Raw genomic sequence first — 20,512 nt, forward strand, 5'->3', positions numbered from 1 at the left:
GCCCTCGTCGATTGGTTTCTCCATTTAATGCTGGCATCTCTATACTCTTTTCATAATCATAAATTCTTTTCCCTTCCTTCCTCAATATATTTTCAGACATTTTGTTTCTTTTTTACGAAAATGATCTTAGGTTACGTTAAATAAATCCTTGCAATGGAAGATCTACTGCTCATTCAAATCTTGCCGCCGACAGAGTTACTTAGTTCGTCATGGCGGACGCGATCCTCATGAAGAAGATTGAGGAAACGACTGGTCGGCTTGGGATAGATCTCTCCCAAGTTGATTTTGACGCTATTTGTCTCCCTCCTGGTGAGGATTTTGGAATCATTAGGTCAAAGCTTTATACTTTTATCGTTTGATTTTGTATCTTAATTTGCATTTTTTGAGCTCTCCTTTGAAACGTTATGGGTTTATTCATTTATTTTTTTTTTCCATTTCGTGGCTCATATTCCTTCATTTTTCTACAATTATGTATATAGTGATGATGAAGAGGTTCTACAAGATGAGAGTCTAGAGTTTGATTCTGGGTTTGGAAACATTATAGTTGTTGACAATCTTCCGGTTGTTCCTTCGGAAAAGTTTGAGAAGCTCGAAGGTGTTGTTCGTAAAATTTTTGGACAGATTGGAGTAATTAAGGATGATGGTTTGTGGATGCCTAGTGACCCTACTACACAGAAAACTTTAGGTTACTGCTTTATTGAGTACGACACCCCACATGTACTTTCTCATTATCTCACGCACTCTTGTGTTGTTTCTGCTAACTTTTCTCTGAAACTTCATATATTTATCAAATCAAAATATATTTTAAATAGTATTATGAAGAAATAAATGTACTTTATGTGTTATTCCTGAAATTCTTGTTGAATATTAAAATTTCAGTTCAATTTTTAAAATGTCCCAGAAATTCTAGAATAAATGTGAAAACGCTAGGTTAGCATATAGCTAAAAATCATTACAAGTATGAATTTATGATGAATTTGCTCTACTAGCATTCTTTAACATCCGATTTAAATAGTTAGTATCTAGCTCTGTAACAGAATCAGTATTTCTATTATATTAGTAACATTTTTCATATTAAGATTCAATAAGCACCATTCTAATATTCGATTTAAATTATTTGATCATTCGTAGTATCACTACAAGAATTTTTCCTCGAATGTACCATTTATGCATATTCCCAATAAATACGGTTAGTTAAATATGAATTCTGATAACATTTTCACTTTCAATCCTTTTTCTTAAACCTTTTTTCTTTGTATATTTTTTAGGTGTTTGGAAGGGGTGGGGAGGAGATGAATTTCTTGCAACAGCAAGGGATTCAGGTGAAAATTGTTCCTGGTAAGTGCATTTTTGAATGCTTGCAATTTTAAGCACAGTTTCAAGTGTTTTCAAGTGACTGTAATGATATGAAAATTCCTGTTTGAGAAGTTATAGTGTGCTTATTTCTCTTTGGACCATATTGGATTAGAATGTAACACCCGTTTATGACTCATGGGTACTATTTATTTGTAGTTTAGATTTGATTCAAGGTGCTCGAGTTTATAGGTCGCACTATGGTAGTTTGTGGGTTATTCATGCACTATAGTAGTCTTTGTGACAACTTTTGAGGTTTGAAGTATATTGTGAGCTAAATTTGTTTATTGATGTATGTGTTCTTGAATATTCATTTTTTGGGAATTCTGATAATTCTGTTGAGAATAAGTGATTGTGAAATATTTTTGGGAGTGTGTTTCTTTGAACAGGTTCAAGGTAAATTTTTTGTTTTGTTGTGGTAGCATCGTTATACTGTCGAAAATTTTCCATCGTCTTCGTATCTCATATCTAGGTAACCAAACTTCTCTTCTTCAAGATCTTGAAAAAGAAGATTCTCTCATTTATTCAGCTATTGAGTTTTCTTGTTTTGCAGATGCAAAAAAGGAGTAAATATTTGGTATCACAACCTCTTTATGCTTTTTCTTGGGGAACTTTAGATCCATCACATTCACTACAAAAATTTTGCCTTGAATGTACCATTTATGCACATTCCCAATAAACATGGTTAGTTGAATATGAATTCTTATCACATTTCACTTTCAATCCTTTGTCTTAAATCTTTTTTGTTTATGATCCTTTGAACAACAGTGGTCAGACAAAGATACCTATAACCAGACACTGTTGAAGCTAGGGGGTTGGTTCAAGAAGAATTATGAAGGGATCCATACTTACCAAGTGGAGAGAGACAATAATCTTATAATGTTTGTAAAATCATAATGTTTATATTACTTGTAATTTGTGTTTTCAAGGCATGAATTATTGTACAGTCTTTTAAATTATAATTTTATAGCAGAATTTGTGGATTAAATGTAATAGATTTACAATCCATATATGAATAATATGTCATAGCCACAACGTTCAATGATGATGTGTCATGTTATACTTTTTGACCAAAAAATGGATTCAGCAACGGAATTTTAAAAAAAAGGGACAGATTCGGGCTTCAATATTGGTTAATAATTTTTTTTAAAAAAATAGAGGCTTTAATGTCAGTTGCAACCGACATTGAAGGCCGTGTTATTGAAGCTCTTTAATGTCGATTTAAAACAGACATTAAAGGCAACCGACATTAAAGGGCTTTAATAACACTATCTTTATGTCAGTTGTCCAAATTTCTTTAATGTCGGTTTAAAACTGATATTAAAGCCCAAATTTCTTCTAGTGAGAGTTAAAACTAACCTTTGTAGATTCCAATATTCTTCACAATTCCCTCCACGTCTTCCCCGGAATGTCACTTTAATGATCATGGGACACCACCGTAAGTGAAACCTTGTTATTCTCTAGGTTTCCAAGAATTGGATGTGTGGTCTTCAAGACTTGGAAGAGGAAGAAGAAGTAGTAAAGAAAAGAGAGAGATTTTGAGAGAAGTAGTAGGAGACTAGAATTTAGAATTCCCAATTCAACCGTGTCATAAATAGGAGCCATGAAAACCTATTTATAAAAAGAATAGGCGACCACCTTCTTCTAGTCTTTTTTATTCCTAATCTAGTTCTAATTTAATTAAATAACTTTTATTTAATTAATTAGTCCAATAACTAAATAACCATATATATTAAATCCAACTTAATATATAATTAATTAATTAATAAATAAACATCACATGTTTATTTATCTCTACTTCTAAAAAATTAATTAATTAATCAATTAAACGATTATATTAAATCATATTTAATATAGAATTAATCAACATATAATTATTACATATTTATATGTATAAATCTCTTTAATATTTGAATCTAATTCAAATATTTTTCTCTCTTAATTATAGATCATGTCTATAATTAATCATATTATATTAATCTCATCAATATTCATTTAATTTGAGCAATTAAAACCATTCCTCTTATTTATCTGGAACCTTATAGATCTACAGATTAGAAGCTCCAATTATATAAGATTAATTAATTAAACTTTTTAACTAAATGAATCGATTTTCATTAACTACCCGTCACTCCACTAAAGATCGATAGCTGCACTATTCGCATTGTAAATTTATTTCTGTGTCCATGAATATAACCAATCAACAGTTAGTCGATCGTTCATAAATTGCTCATAATTATAGTTGGATCAAAATACCGTTTTACCCCTATTATTACATCTAACTCTTTAAATACCACTTATCCCTCTAATGAACGATTGTTTATAGTCTAACTATAAACTAACACCTCTCGGGCCAGTAAGAGATTGAGGCCTCAATGTTCAAGACTCAGATCAGCTATTAAGTGAGCAATTTATCTACTTTCCCTAAGGTAGGGAAAAGAGTGAATTCCATCTTGTGTAGTTGTGTTTCCAACTACTTACTCAGACAAGTCCCAAAATAGTAGGCTTGTTGAGCCGACTAACAAGGTCACTCTCACTGATATAAATCAAAGGATTGTCTTCATAGACAGGAGTTCACAACTCACTTAGGATTAAAGTCAAGTTACCTATGGTCACCGCAGTGAAATGTAAGTCTCTTCTAACAATGATGTTATATAGAGATACTATTAATTTCGCAGTCCGGTCTTATACAAACTCTATGTATAGAATACCTCTCATATGTCTCCACATGAACGATTAAGATCAGAACATTTGTAGCACTTTACAAAAATTGTAACATCTATAAAGCAGGTCATATTTATAGTATCACGAGGATAAAGTACTTAGCCTTATCCATCTATTATAGACCATTTAGTTTATTACTTAAACATGATCCACCTATATGTCTCTACATATATGTTTATGTTTCATAAAATAACCATGGAACTTAGTTTATTGGATTGAATTAATGCAGTCTAAACAATACATTAATAAAATACCTCTTATTTTATTAGATATATAATTTGTCTTTACAAACTACAAGATACACTCAATTTAGGACATTAACTTCAACAAAATATCTTGGCAAGCATCCAACTCCTTGCACTCAAAATCCCTAAATGAAAAGACATAGCTAGTGCAATTTCTAAACCTCTAAAAAGAGTTGTCCAAATATAGATAGCAAAAATTTTCTAAACCTAAACAATACTATTACAACCTACTAACATTCCCCTAACTTAGTAGCAACTTACATAACCTCCCTCAACTTAAATTTAAAGCTTCTTAGTGTTTCCAACATTGAAAACAAAAAATAATACAAATTTAAACTTACACAATTCAGTAGGTATTTAAAGAGGTTCTCCATTCCTTTTCACCAATTTCTAAGAAGTAGTAGAAGAAAAAAGAAAGAGCAAAAGCTAACAACAACCACCATAAGAATCTCACTCCATTTTGGTGTGCATAAAAAAAAACAAAAAAAATGCTAAACTTTTAGGATATGTACGGTGTAGTAGAATCTAAAATGCAAATTATTCTTACCTTTTCAGTTCAATTCAGGGACCTTATGACTAGCACCCAACTAGCTTAGTGGACTATAATCTAATAGTCAAGAATAAACAAATAATAAAAGAACAACAATTATAATATTAGAAGATTTTAGGAGCACAATCAAACTATTATTAATTCAAGGAAGGTCAAGTTCAACTTACACATGTAACAGAGAACTGTGAAGGAGGATAACATATAACATTAGCAACAAAGACTAGCTTTTGCAAATTGTGCTAACATCATATTCAAAACTTTTATATGTATTATCCTCCTAATTCTTTCATGTACTAAGAAAGTGATATTCAAAATCACTATAATCAACCTTTGCCCTCCTCCCTGAATTTTCAACTTAATATTTAATTTATAAAAGGTTAGCATGTAAAATCTTTGCTCTACCTTATACTCAAATTTCATGATTTGTTAATGGGGAGGGCAAGTACGATACTCAAATCATAAGCAGAAAGAGACGATAAAGCATAAAGTAAAAGAAAAATAGGTTATATTGGAGCTTGTGTCAACTTTGATATCAATTGGCATATTTTGGTTCTTTAGTTGAGTATTAGTTATTGCAAGAAACAAGTCAACCTTCTCTGTTCTTGAAGATGTTATAACCTGCAGACAGAAATAAATAAATCAAGAATAAGCAACAACTTGTAATAACAGAGGAAAGTATCAAATGAGTTTCTTCCAAAATACCTAGCATAACTATCCCAAGTTTTGAGAAAAAGCATGTCAAGGTACAAATTGAACACAACAGCCTCCAACAGCTTAAAAGACACTCAAAACTTACAACCAAGATAGTAAAATAAACAATCAAATGCACAAAGAATTATGGTGGTTTGGAAGTATGCTTACAAACTCTTAGCAGCTTGGAAATTTTATTAATGAAGGAGGGTTAGAAGATGACGACCCAAATAAGAACCAAGAAGTAAAGAAAAAGAACGTCAAAATTCATCTCTAATAGCACCAAATTCCTATTTATTTTCAGTTTTAGCCATTAGAGAGCTAACTAATTAATATAAGTTAACTCATATTTTGTATTCATGAAAAGATTTTTTTTCATGTAATGTTATACTAAGGCAAGCATGAAAGCTATTTCCATGAAGATCATCATTATGATTCTTGTAACACCTTCACAATCTTTAACAAGGTCCATATAGCTAGGCTTAATCTTACCAAAGTCATTAATCACATATGCATAGTCACCCACTAAATTTCCTCATCTGTTTTATTCTCTAGACTTACAACAAAATGTCCATTATTTCAGTCCTTAAACTTCAAAAAAATGTTCATTGAACATGTGTATTAGCATCAAGACATATAGGTTACAAAATAACATTTAGTAGCTCTAGCTACTATTAGATGGCCAAGGTATCTATCTTGGGTTTAGATGCCAAAATTAAACCAATCTTGAAATTTTAGACGTTAATGTGATATTTAAACCTAATTTCTTTTTTATCAAGAAAAAGTATACAAAATACAAACCCTTGTCTTTCAGAATTGAAAGACCTGGTAATATTTCCACCAGTGCTAATATGCAAAAATAAATATATTAGACTTTGTAAGATAGAACCAAAAAATTTAGACTTTGTAAGATACAACCAAGAATTTTAGACTTTGTTTGACACCATGGTAACATCACAAATGTTAATCTATGATGGTTACTCCTAATCTGCAAAAATAAATATTTTCTTCTGCATTACCATTTTTTCTGTCACAAAGATCCCAGCTCTCTCATTCAAGTTTTCCATCGGCACCACCTGACGACATACATAAGCAAGCACATTATTTAAGTTTGAAGCACCAATATCTGCTAGAGCATACATTTCTTTCAAATTTTTTTATCTCTTATTTTGCTAGTTTCTTTTTGTTTTGATAACTCTTTCTTTAAAACCTCATCCATCTACTCGAAACAAAGGTTCATCCACGTTACATGAATGAAAAAGATTATATAATATAAAAATACATTACCATAATTGGTGCTTGAATGAAGTTTCCTTATTATTGTGTGTGATTTTCCATTACATGAATGAAGTCTCCTTATCTTTCTAAGAACTAAAAAACCTTAAAGCAATGAAGTGTAAGTAAATGTTGTTTCTACTTGGTTTTGTTCTTAAATTAATAATTTTCTAGCAAAAGTCCCTAAGATACAAGAGCCAATAAAAAATTGTGGAATGTTTGATTATTAATCATCTACAAGGTGAAGGGAGAATATGAATTTCATTGTAGGCTAGCTTTTAGTTTTTTTCCCCATCGGTTCATCTATTTCAATGCTTTGTTATCGAATCTTGAATCAAACTAATCTCACCTCTACTAATGATTTATTCTTCCTTCTCCTTTGATTGAAAATTTGAACTTGAAGCCTAACAAAATTCAAACATCCTAGTTGTCTTTTTTTCTTAAAATAAAAGATTAATATGTAATCATTAAGATATGATAATAGTTGATAAAGCTAATAAATAAATGAATCCATAGCTAGAAAGCTATATATTTCATATGAAGTACACAAAATACAATCTTAAACTACATTTGACTCAATTAGAAAATAAATATAATCAAGTAGAAGCTCAAGCTTAATTTTTTATTGGTAACTGACAAATATTTTTTACATTTCTATTTCTCTTTGGTAACATTTGAAGAAAAATGATAAGGAAATAAGACAAATAACATAATCGAAGTCTACATATCTAAATAAAATTTTGGAATAAATGGCTAAGAAAGAATATTCATATGAAAGCTTCTCTCTATTACTTTACTCATTTTCAACTTTTTGAACATGTAGAAGAAGTCGACTAAAATGGAGATTTCAAAATCTGGAAACCTTGATCAAAATACCTTTTTACTGTTGCAACGATTGGAAGAAAAGTGAAGCAGAAGAAGTAAAAAAGAGGAAGAACATGCAAGCTTATAGTGGTTTAGCAATATTTTCTTACATCCACTTTGAAGACATCACCAATTCTTATTTCAATGAAGAGTTAACAAGATGAGTTTTCTTCATCACTTTCTCGTTGTAATTTTTCATTCATGTTATTTCACTCTTTTTATATTCAATTCAGATTTAGATTTGAAGAAGAAAATCAGAGAGAATTAATTTTTTTAATTTGTTTTCTGTTATAACAACTCACAACAGATTATTCTCAATAATTTCTTCTGAGTGAAAGGTTTAAATTTGTCTTTTATTATTAACAACATTATGAAAAATAAAATCAGAGAAAGGTAAGAATGTGCAAAAAAATTACCAAGTTAGGTAACAATGGAGAAGAACTTGCTCACGAAATGTGGAATCTTGTGGGATTGTTACTGAAACAAAGAAGATTTGGGCAATTGAACTTTGGTGTAATCTTAAGGAAAAATTAAGTCATCGAAATCATATAATCACAAACTATATACACATTTAGATTTCGTCGATGGTTGGTTGACGTCAATGGGTCTGTTGCTCGAAAATATTAGTGTAGATCTAGTGGGTTTTGGGTGAAAACATTATAGTTTCGACGGTGGGTTGAGGGAAGATTTGGACGTTTTGAAATCAAAATGAAAGCAAAGGACTAAATCTAGAGGATTGCTATCGACAATGGGTTGCTACTCGAAATGAAAGCGAAGACGAACGAACGAAAGCAAACCTGGGCGCGACTAAGTCGACGTCTAGGTGATGGGTTGGCTGCGCCTATGTGATGAGTGTCACAATTGTAGACTTTCGTGTATGGGGCAGGCGATTGTGTGGCATTTGCTCTAATCCGGCGAGCAAATCAGCTGTATAAAAATCAAAAGTTACGGACAACATTGGTATATGATGCAGCCTCCACTCACGTTTTGAGAGAAAATGATTTTATAAAATGTGAGAGAGGAAAAGTATTGAAAACATCATTAAAGTATGCATTGAAGATTGACAGCCGCAAGAAAGCTTAGATTGCAAAGAGTACATCAATACATAGGTCCGGGAGTAGGCTACTGGGTCACCCCTATAGTGCATTATGAACAATTTCTAAAATGGCTAGCTAGCATATCAAAAACAGCGAGCGGCCACTGACAAGAAAAACAACTTGGAATCAAAACAACTTACTAAATTAATTACAAGATTCAAATATAGGATGGTTGAAGATGGTTTGGACATGCTGCCATGGGCTAACATTACCCTAGATGAGCATGCCCAAGACAATTAGTTGGCTTTAGAGAAAATAAAATGAAAATATAGAGCAAAATAAACCCCATCAGATAAAATATTGAAAAGAGAACCAGAAAAGCAAAGAAAGAAAGAATAGAGAAGTAGAGATAGCAAGAAAAGGAATGGTAGAAAATAGGGAAAAGAGAGTGTACCTTGTGAAAGTGAAGTTGCGGAGAAGAAGATGAAAAAGGAACCCTAAAGATAGAGATGGGGAATCGGAGATGGAGGGAATGAATATTATAGAATATTGTAAAAAGGTGAAAGAGTGACCTAAAAAACGTAACCAACATAAGAGGAAGAAGTCTGCGATAGATTTTGGGTAAAGCGTGAAAATCATTTTTCTTTTTCGCTTATTTTTCCACTTTTTAATAGCGTTATATATAACATGCTATCCTAAAACGCAATTAAAAGGGACATTTTTGTAGTGAGTACTTATCTGCTTTCAATTTAGCTCTGTAATTTCTCCAAAAGAACTCAGAAGTAACAACTCCTCTCGTGGATGTAGGCCTAGTTGTTAAACCACGTTAAAACCCTGTGTTCTATCCTTTTTTCTTACCTTGCATGTCAGCTTCTTCATCTTCTTCCCTTATTTTGCTTCGATTTATTTCTCGTTGTTCCATTGTGAATTGATTTCAAAAGAGAATAAAAATTAGAGAGGAATATTTTGTTCAAAGCATAATGATCTGAAGAAAATAGATAGAAAAGAGAAAATTCTGACCTTGTGTGTTGTAATCTCCTTCAATCATGTCACCTCATTTTGTCCACTTATTACAATATATTGTCTCCTTATCCCTTTTTAACAATATTTTCTCATATTAGGCCTCGGTGGAAACATCCAAAGCTATACAAATTGGTATCATAGCCTGCAAGAACAAATCAAGTTCTTCAAGAAACTTTAAAGAAAGCAAATATTGGAGCTTTGAAACAAGAAAAGAAGCAAGATAATGACAGTTGCAAGGCATGACATTGAAAAATTTGATGGGAAAGGAGATTTTAGTCTTTCGAAAACTAAAACCAAGGTCATTTTCAGGCAACAAAAAGCTCATAGAGCTTTAGAAGACCCTTTCAAATTTGCCTATCACCATAAGAGAAGATGATAAAGAAAATATGGAGTTGATTGCTTATGGAACTCTTGTTTTGAACCTCTCAGGCAGTGTGCTTCGACAAGTAATTGATCATGCTACTGCTTTCAAAATGTTGTCAAAATTAAATTAACTCTATGAATCTAAAGATCTTCCTCATAAAATGTTCTTGAGAGAAAGATTCTTTACATTCAAGATGAATCCAGCCAAGACCTTAACTAAAATCTTGATGATTTTAAGAAGATCGCCGTCAAATTTAAAACTCAGGGTGACACAATAGGGGCAGATAATGAAGCCTTTGTGCTTCTCAATTCTCTTCTTGAGGTGTATAAGGATGTGAAAACAACCTTAAAATATGGTGAGATTTAGTTACCACAGATATCATCATTTCTACCCTTAAAATTAAAGAAATAAGGATATTATCTAATAAAGAAGAAAAACCAAGTGTTGAAGGTTTGTTTGTGAAAGGCAAAAATAAGCATCACATAAAGAAAATGGCAAACAAACTTCCACATATGAGAATAAGGACAAATCCAAGATGAGATGCAAATATTGCAAGAAAGTGGGGCATCTAATCAAGGACTAAAGAACCTAAAATGGAAAAATTAATAAAGGAATAAAAATCAGAATCAGAAAGCTCAATCAACACAAACAGGTGAAGCTTCGGTAGGGGAAAACTCCTTCTTTTACTTAAATGCATTAGCTACCTCTAATCCAAGGGCAAAACTTGAAAATCTAGCAAAGATCCTTGATTGGGTTCTAGACTCAAGATGTTCTTTTCACATGACACCAGAAAAGAACTGTATTAATACCTACAAGGAAATAAATGGAGGTTTAATCTACATGGGTAACAATAACTCATGTCCTGTGATTGGCATTGGCTCAATCCCTCTAAAACTAGAAGGTGGATCACTAAAGCTACATAAAAATGTTAGGCATGTGCCTAAATTAAAAAGGAATTTGATTTCATTAAGCATGCTTGACTCAATAGGTTATGAATACAGTGGAAAAGGAAACTACTATGAAGTTCGAAAATATTCCAAGCTAGTATTAAAGAGAATCAAGATAAATGGTGTGTATGTAGTCCAAGGTGTTCAGAAAATGCAATAAGCTTGGACTGTAACCCACAAAGAACCTACTAATGGAGACCTATGGCACAAAAGACTTACCCACATTAGTGTTGGGGATGATACCCTAAACACTCGTTGGGTCCTGTAGTTTGTAAACATAGTTTTGACCAAACGCTTGTGATGTATAATATATGATATTTTCTTAACTTTAGTCTATGAACATTGGGTGTTTTATTTGCTTTACCACAAACAAATAAACTAAGATCCCTAGTTGTCGTTTGTAACTTAAGCATGTATGTGGAGACATACAAGTGGATCATGCCTTAAGTGATAACCAAAATGATCTGTAGTATATGGATATAGGAGGGAAACATTATCCTGGTAATACTACGGATGCAGCTCGCTTTGTAGAATAGTTACAAGTGTTATGACTTGCTACAGATAGTCTGATCCATATGGAGACAAGCGAGCAGATGTGTCCTATACAAAGGATTTTGTATAAGATCAGACCACGAAGTGTAATAGTCTTGTTATATAACGCCATTCATGACAGGGAACTCCTGCTTTTGAAGGTGGTCCTTTGATTTGCATAGGTACGAGTGGCCAGATCACCGACTCAAACCTACTACTTTAAGGATGTTTCTGATTTGGGAATTAGGAACTCAGCTACACAAGATGAAATTTAATACTTCCCCGAAGTAGGGGTAAGTAGATAGATTGCTCCCTTAAAGGCTGATTCTGGGTTTGAACGTAACACACCTTCTCATGGCTCGAGAGGTGTCCACACATAGTAGAACTATGTTGTATTGTTCATTAGAGGGATCAGTGGTACCTAAGAAGTTAAATGTAACTATAGGGGCAAAACGATAAATTAACCCAGCTGTACTTACGAGCATCTGTGAAGGGTTATCGTACTGTTGATTGGTTATATCTGATGGACAAAGAAATATATTTGTGGTGAGAAGAGTGCAGTTGTCGGTCTTTAGTAGAATGTCTGCCAATTAACGGATGGTGGATCTTGTGGCTAAAGAAATTAGTCAGCTATTCACATAACGTTGGAGCTTCGAGCCATAGATCCATAAATTCCCTTGGTAGCTCGATGGATTCATGTTAAGAATCAGTTTTTGGGTCAATTTGAAGTGTTCAAATTGACAAGAGGGAGTTCGATTATATATGATATGATTGAACTGGTTAATTATATATGATATGATTGACATTATGTATGAGATACATTATTTGGAGGAAAATGATATAAATATGATTTACATCTAGTAGGGGAGAAAAAGACTGGTTGATGTATTGCATATGATGTGATATTATACCATAGGTTAATGAATATGATATGATTATTATTTAATTTTAGCAATTATGGGATAATTGCCCGATTTTTTCTCCGTAACCGAATGATAGTGGGAGGTTGCATTCAGTTTTCGTAACTGATGAATAAAATGAAAATCGTTTTCATTATGGAAGAGATCGAACATTCGCTCATGTTTGGTGTATACTGCCTATCGCATAGCAAACCGAGAGCGTACACGATAGCTCAACGTTTCTAAATGATCGTATACACGCGCCCAGTTTACTAAATGATCGCATAGGATTTTTTAAACGATCGTCTAGCTTTTTCCTAAACGATCGCACGTCCGAGCGTTTACTAAACGATCGTCTATACAATCGCGACCCTTTTACTAAACGATCATATACCTCTACCTAAACGATCAAGCATCGTCTATATGATAGACACCTGCCTTCTCCCACTTGCTTGGTCGTGGTATACGATTGTCTTTCTTCCTCTTTCCCTCTATCAAATCCAACAGAGCCCATACCTCCTAGATTCTCACATCGAGAATACCGAGGGTTCTAAGTAGTAGTGTCTACCTTGTTTCCGTGTTTGTGAGAAGGCCATTCGTGGGTAGACGATTTGGTCATCGATTTTCTTGGACGGTCTTAACGAGAGCGAGAGGAGCATTCCTTGGCAAGAACGATTTTTTTCTGTGAAGAAGGGTTCTTCAACTGGTATGTATTTTGTTCTCTTATTGTTTAAGTTTCAAAGCATGCCTGTAATTAGTTGTTAAATGCATATCTATTCTGTTAGATTGTGAATGCGGTAATTTTGTAACAATGAGTTTGGAACGATCTCGCTTCCACTCAGAGGTACTCTTTGATAAGAGTTCCTTCAATTGGTATCAGAGCCAGGTTCTGATGTTCCAAATTCATTGATGCAAAGAATAACATTTACTTTCTCGGTGGGTAAAAACATGTCTGCTCTTTGTTTAAGGGTTAAATAGTTTGTGGATGTGGGTTAATGGAGTTTCTGGGATGAAGCCTCTGGTTATTTAAATTCTTTTACATTTTGAAGTTAATTGTAAGGGCTCCTACATTTAGGGCATATTAACTTGCTATTGAGTTTGTAATTTCAAAGTGTTTGAGTCTGTGAGTCGTTCATGAAGAAGCTTCAAGGCAAGGGTTATTGTTCTCGAGGATGAAGACGACCAAGCACTGGTCGGGTCGTGTAAACGATGAGGTAAACAATCATAGAGTATCGGATACTCGGGAGTAGGTTGACGTGCACGCACTAGACGATCGTGTAGCTCAGCAAGCTTTATCGCTTAATTTCTGACTACACGATCGCGAAGTAAGTCGTTTACTTATCGTTTATTAAGTCATCATCTAGAAGATTGTGCTTCATAGCAATGTTGTCGTCTAAATGATCGTATAGGACTCATGTGTTTTTTCTTGTACGCTAAACAATCGGGTACCTCATACTTCATCGCATAGTTATTGGTACTCGATTGTAACTAAACGATCGTATACCCGGCCGCGTTTACTAAATGATAGGAACTTCGCTCGGGCGTTTCAAGACCTAGTTCACCTGTGAACTAGTTTGATCGATGGATTATGTAATAGATAGAATGTTTTCTTCTTTTCGGTTTTGAGGCAGTTCATCCCGGTCCATTAATCTTTGTGAATGTACATAGGATGTATGTTTATTTATATGTCATTAGGTGTGCCATATAGAAGAAATCCTACCTTAGGTTATGCATTGGTCATGGATCATCTCTTTATTATAAGTGTTATGATTTAGAGAAGCATGATTTAAATTACATTAGAGCATGCTCATGCGTCATATAATATAAGAGTTATATTTATGCATTCATAAAACATTGGCATGCATCATCTTTATATTATAAATGTAATAGTATAAGGGTGTATAAAGCATGTTTGCTTGGTTCGTTACTTGTATATAAAAGTTATGTATAGTAATCAACGGACATTGCATGAAGCATGACACATAGGTTACATTTATAAGTGTTACAAATACGTAGTTGTGAGGCAATGTGAATGATTTTAGTTGTTTTTTTTATAAAGGTTATAAGGAAACCAGAACTAAAATCTATAAGAAAGACATGCATGCGAACTTAGATTTAAATCATGGTTTTAAAAGACTTTTAAAACTTGGTGGAGATATACCTAAGATCACGGTTCTAATGAGATTAGCAACCTAGGCTTTAATCTTTTAATCAGTTTAATAGGATTAAATTGACTAATAAAAGGTTAAAGTGTAGCAAATCTATCTATAAGGGACCTTTTGTCTAAGGCAGGTTCTGTCTAGGCTGGGGTAGTTTAGGTGACGGAAATGAAACACCCCTACCTGGGAACCTACCTGGAAAGGTGAATTAGATAGATTTGATGCAGCATGTAAATTTAAGGATAGTCCATTAAAGTTTAATGTGACTACTTGAACTTGTTTAATTTCAAAGACAAGAGTTGTTTTTTACCATATTAAATTGACTTAGATTAAAATCAATAGTCGGATGGTCTAAGTTAATGAACCCCTAAGTAGAACATTCAGTGGGAAATACTTGGGGTATCCACACCGTGAGACCTATCTTCGGCCTCGTGGCACCCTACGAGTGTCCCCCTAAGGGATGATGTTTGAGTAGTTCAATATCAAGGTGGATGGAAAGAATGTTCATAGTAAGTGGGAGTGGGATGTGCGACAGCATATCCCATGGTCTCTCTCATTAGGTTGGATAAAGTTTCTGTGCATCGCCTCGAGGCACCCTGAGAGTGTCTCGCTGTAGGATGGCAATTTTGCATGTTTCTTTACTTGATCTCCTGTATAGGATAAGATCGCTTAGTATCTTGTCCTAATTTTCTTTTTCTCTATGGTGGGCGCATTAGGGCCAGACTCTGGGGTCGAAAATTAGAGGTTACACTTACGCAGAATTGTTAACGGTTAACAGTTCTGGACCGAACGAATGGTGACTGTTAGGTGCAGTTCCAAGAGTTGGCTCTGCCTAATAGTTGAGAGTGTCTCATCCCAATGAAGGGACATCTGATCATCCCACCAGTGACGTTTGTCCTATCTCGCTAGGGCGTCATTGCGAAATAGAAGTCTTTTCACTTACGGTACTTGGAAACTATTTTGCTAAAACTAAAATTGGTGTTAAAATGTGGTTTAGCATAGAATTATAAAAGCTTATTCTATTTTCATCAATGTTTTAAAATGGCTATAGCCACATTAGCTCTACTTAGTGCACACAAATTAACTGGCGAGAATTATGCTAGTTGGAAACACACAATCACAATAATACTGATCATCGATGATCTCATATTCGTCCTTACAGAGGATTGTTCTCCTATTCCACCTCTTAACACCATTCAAAATGTTTCGGAGGCGTACGAGTGTTGGGCATGGGCGAATGAGAAGGCCCGAGCCTATATCTTGGCTAGTCTTAACGATGTATTGGTCAAGAAGCATGAGCCTATGGTCTCAGCGCATGAGATCATGGAATCCCTGTGGGGGATGTTCGGACAACTGTCTAGACAGCTCAAGCACGAGGCTCTGAAATTCATCTTCAACTCCAAAATGGATGAAGACACCTCTGTTCGTAAACATGTGCTTAATATGATGGTCCACTTCAATGTGGCGGAGATGAATGGGTCCCGGAGCGATGAGGGTAACCAAGTTAGCATTATCCTACATTCGTTGCCGGGATAGCTTTCTGAACTTTGTTAACTAGGTGATTCTTAACAAAGTGGACTATACCCATACAACTTTCCTCAACGAGTTGCATACATTCCAATCCTTACTGAAAAGTAAGGAGAAGAGGGAAGGTGAGGCAAATGTTGTTTCATCTTCAAAGAAATTCCAACGAGGTTTGACCTCAGGAACGAAGTCTGCATCTTTTACTCCTTACACTAGAAAGTGGAAGAAGAAGAATAAGAGTAGTAAGAGGAAGGGGAAGGCGCCTGCTAACCCACCACCTGAAACCCAGCGGAATAGGTGTCCGGCGTCGATTGACACAGGAAAGTTTTTCCACTGTAACCAAGACGGACACTGGAAAAGGAATTTTCCTCACTAGCTTAAGGAGAAAAAGGCGGCCAAGGCTAAGGCCAAGACTAAGTCAAAACAAGGTAAATATGATTTATTAGTTTTGGAAACTTGCTTAGTAGAAAATGATGATTCTGCCTGGATTATTGATTCGGGCGCCACTAATCATGTTTGTTTTTCTTTTCAAGGGATTAAATCCTTGCAGCAGCTGAAGATTGGTGAGATGATGATGCGAGTAGGCACCGACCACGTCATCTCAGCTGTGGCAATGGGAAGGTTTCAGTTGACTTTACAGAAGAAATTTCTTATTTTACAAGATGTATTTGTAGTTCCTGAGTTGAAAAGGAACTTAATTTCTGTAAAGTGCTTGTTGCAGTGTAAATATACTATTGAATTTAATGTGAATAAAGTGTTTATTCATAAAGATGAAGTTGAGATCTGTACCAAAAAACTGGAAAATAATTTGTATGTGCTAAGGTCGTTAGCATTAAGTTCCCTCCATAACATAGAAATGTTTAAAATTGTTGTAACGCAAAATAAACGTCAATGGGTTTCTCCAAAAGAAAATGTCCTTGGCACCTTCAATTAGGGTACATCAATCTCAATAGGATAAAAAGGTTGATGAAGAATGGACTTCTAAGTGAGTTAGAAGAAAATTCTTTACTGGTGTGCGAATCTTGCCTTGAGGGTAAGATGACTAAAAGACCTTTTACTAGAAAAGGTTATCGAGTCAAAGAGCCTCTAGAATTAGTGCATTTTGACCTAAATAGTCCTATGAATGTGCAAGCCAGGGGAAGCTATGAGTATTTCATCAGTTTTACTTATGATTGCTCTAGGTATGGGTATGTTTATTTGATAAAACGGAAGTCTGAATCCTTTGACAAGTTAAGAGAGTTCAAGACTGAAGATGAAAATGCATTGGATAGACGGATTAAGACATTTCGATCGGATCGAGGTAAAGAGTTTTTGGATTTGGGGTTCTAGGACTATTTGATAGAACATGGAATCGTTTCCCAGCTCTCAGCGTCGAGTACACCTCAGCAGAATAGTGTAGCAGAGAGGAGAAACAGAACCTTGTTGGACATGGTTCGGTTGATGATGAGTTACACTTCCTTACTGAACTCGTTTTGGGGTTTTGCAATGGAGACTGCAGTGTATATACTCATCTGTGTTCCTTCCAAGAGTGTTATGAGAACACCTCTAGAGTTGTGGAACGGGCGAAAATCTAGTTTACATCACTTCTGCATATGGGATTGCACAGCACATGTGCTTGAGGCTAATCCAAAGAAATTGGAACCACGGTCGAGTTTATGCCTCTTTGTAGGCTACCCCAAAGGTACATGAGGGGTTACTTTTATGATCCGTCGAAAAACATAGTGTTTGTTTCTACGAATGCTACCTTCCTGGAGGAGGATCATATTAGGAAGCAAAGTTCATGTAGTAAGATCGTGTTATGTGAGTTTTCCAACGAAACTACTAAAACTTCAACAAGAGTTGTTGAAGGCCTGCTTCATCAGCAAAAGTTATTGAGGATAGTTCATCTAGTAGGTCGGTTCCACTTTGAGAGTTGAGGGAACCTTGATGCAGTGGGAGGGTTGAAAACCCACCCATTCGCTATATGGGTTTCATGGAAATCCTGGCTATGATAGTTAATGGCGACGTTGAGGATCTGTTGTCTTATCAGAAGGCAATGGAGGATATAGACCGGGATGAATGGGTTAAAGGCATGGATCTCGAGATGGAGTCGATGTACTTCAACTCAGTATGGGATCTTGTAGATCAGCCTGATGGGGTAAGACCTATAGTTTGTATGTGGATTTACGAGAGAAAACGGGGTGCCTATAGGAAGGTGCAAACCTTTAAGACTCGACTTGTGGCAAAGCGTTATACCTAAGTGGAGGGAATCCACTATGAGGACACTTTCTCGCCTGTTGTCATGTTGAAGTCGATCTGCATCCTCCTATCCATTACCGCTTCTTATGATTATGAGATTTGGCAAATGGATGTCAAGACTGCCTTTTTGAATGGAAATCTTGAGGAGACCATTTATATGGTGCAGCCAGAGGGATTCATTGCCCAAGGTCAAGAGAAAAAAGTTTGCAAACTGAATTGGTCCATTTATGAGCTGAAACAGGCATCTCGTTCTTGCAATATTCGGTTTGATACTGCAATCAAATCGTACGGCTTTGACCAAAACGTTGATGAGCCTTGTGTCTACAAGAAAATCATCAATTATTCAATAGTTTTTCTAATGTTATATGTAGATGATATCCCACTCATTAGGAATGATATAGGACTACTGACTGCAATTTAGAACTGGCTATCGACTCAATTCCAAATGAAAGATTTGGGAGAGGCTTAGTTTGCTCTGGGTATACAGATCTTTCGAGATCGTAAGAACAAATTGCTAGCACTGTCTCAGGCATCATACATCGACAAGATGTTGCTCAAGTACTCGATGCTGAACTTCAAAAGGGACCTACTATCATTCAGGCATGGAGTTACTTTGTCTAAGAAAATGTTTCCTAAGATGCCTCAAGAGGTTGAGGAGATTAAATGGGTCCCATATGCAACTTTCATTGGCAGTTTGATGTATGCGATGTTCTGTACTCGACTAGACATCTGCTATGCTGTGGGAATAGTCAGTATGAATCAGTCTAACCTAGGCCAGAGTCACTGGACCACAGTTAAGAACATCCTCAAGTATGGAACAAGGGATTTGATCCTTACTAGACATACGATTCTGACTCAGACTAATAAGGACTCTAGGAAGTCCACTTCAGGGCCAATTTTTCCTCTTAACGGAGGAGCAATAGTGTGGCAAAGCACTAAACAGGGGTGCATTGTCGACTCCATGATGGAGGCCGAGTATGTAGCGGCTTGTGAAGCTGCTAAGGAGGTCATTAGGCTCAGGATGTTCCTGACATATTTGAAAGTTGTTCCATACATGTCTAGGCCCATCACTCTCTATTCTGACAATAGTAGTGATGTGGTGAACTCCAAGGAGCCTAGAGTCACAGGTGCGACAAATATATAGAGCAGAAGTATCATCTGATCCGCAAGATTGTCACGAAGATCGCTTTGGAGCACAACATTGTTGACCTGTTTATGAAGGCTCTCACGGTTACAGTTTTTTAGGGTCACCTTCAGATCGTGGGTCTACGGGATCACCCGTGGCTGGATGAGGGCAAGTGGGAGATGTTTTTGTACTAGGCCTTAGTGCCCTAGTTTATTGTTTTATACTAGTTATATTTACACCCCACTCGCTTTAGGACAAGTGGGAGATTGTTAGGGATGATGCCCTAAAATCTCGTTGAGACCTGTAGTTTGTAAACACAGTTTTGACCAAACGCTTGTGATGTATATAATATATGATATTTTCTTCACTTTAGTCTATGAACATTGAATGTTTTATTTGCTTTACCACAAACTAATAAACTAAGATCTCATGTTGTCATTAGTAACTTAAGCATGTATGTGGAGACATACAGATGGATCATGCCTTAAATGATAACCAAAATGGTCTGTAATATATGGATATAGAAGGAAAACCTTATCCTGGTAACGCTACGGATGTGGATTGCTTTGTAGAATAGTTACAAATGTTGTGACTTGCTACAGATGGTCTAATCCGGATCATTCATGTGAAGAATGAGAGCAGAAGTGTCCTATACAAAGGAGTTTGTATAAGACCAGACCACGAAGTGTAATAGTCTCGTTATATAACGTCGTTCATGACAGAGACTTCGCTTCACTAGGATGACCATAGGTAACATGACCTCAATCCTGAGTGAGTTAGGAACTCCTGCCTTTGAGGGCGGTCCTTTGATTTGTATGGGCTCAAGTGGCTAGATCGCCGACTCAAATCTACCACTTTGAGGATTCGTCTGATTTAGGAGCTGGAAACTCAGCTACATGAGATTAAATTTAGTCCTTCCTTAAAATAAAGGTAAGTAGATAGATTGCTTCTTTAAGAGCTGGT

The 20,512-nt window shown here is 35.3% G+C and overlaps 1 protein-coding gene across 1 annotated transcript; it reads left to right on the forward strand.

Moving 5' to 3' along the window:
* Positions 1 to 209: 209 nt before the first annotated feature.
* LOC150031845 (eukaryotic translation initiation factor 3 subunit B-like) lies at positions 210 to 1,923 on the forward strand. Its single transcript, XM_090308299.1, has 4 exons — positions 210 to 331; positions 480 to 717; positions 1,269 to 1,338; positions 1,907 to 1,923. Exons 1-4 carry the CDS (start codon positions 210 to 212, stop codon positions 1,921 to 1,923), a joined length of 447 nt encoding a protein of 148 aa, XP_090164425.1.
* The last annotated feature ends 18,589 nt before the right edge of the window (positions 1,924 to 20,512 follow it).

The sequence above is a fragment of the Benincasa hispida genome, chromosome 12 (genome assembly GCF_027475165.1).
Source record: "Benincasa hispida cultivar pf3 chromosome 12, pf3_genome.v1.1, whole genome shotgun sequence".
NCBI classification, from domain to species: Eukaryota; Viridiplantae; Streptophyta; class Magnoliopsida; order Cucurbitales; family Cucurbitaceae; genus Benincasa; species Benincasa hispida.

Bases quoted from the DNA above. Each gene is read 5' to 3' on its own strand.
- LOC150031845 (XM_090308299.1), top strand. From the start codon at position 210: ATGGCGGACGCGATCCTCATGAAGAAGATTGAGGAAACGACTGGTCGG. The intron at 332-479 runs GTCAAAGCTTTA...TTATGTATATAG, and splicing joins GAGGATTTTGGAATCATTAG to TGATGATGAAGAGGTTCTAC. The intron at 718-1,268 runs GTACTTTCTCAT...TATATTTTTTAG, and splicing joins TTGAGTACGACACCCCACAT to GTGTTTGGAAGGGGTGGGGA.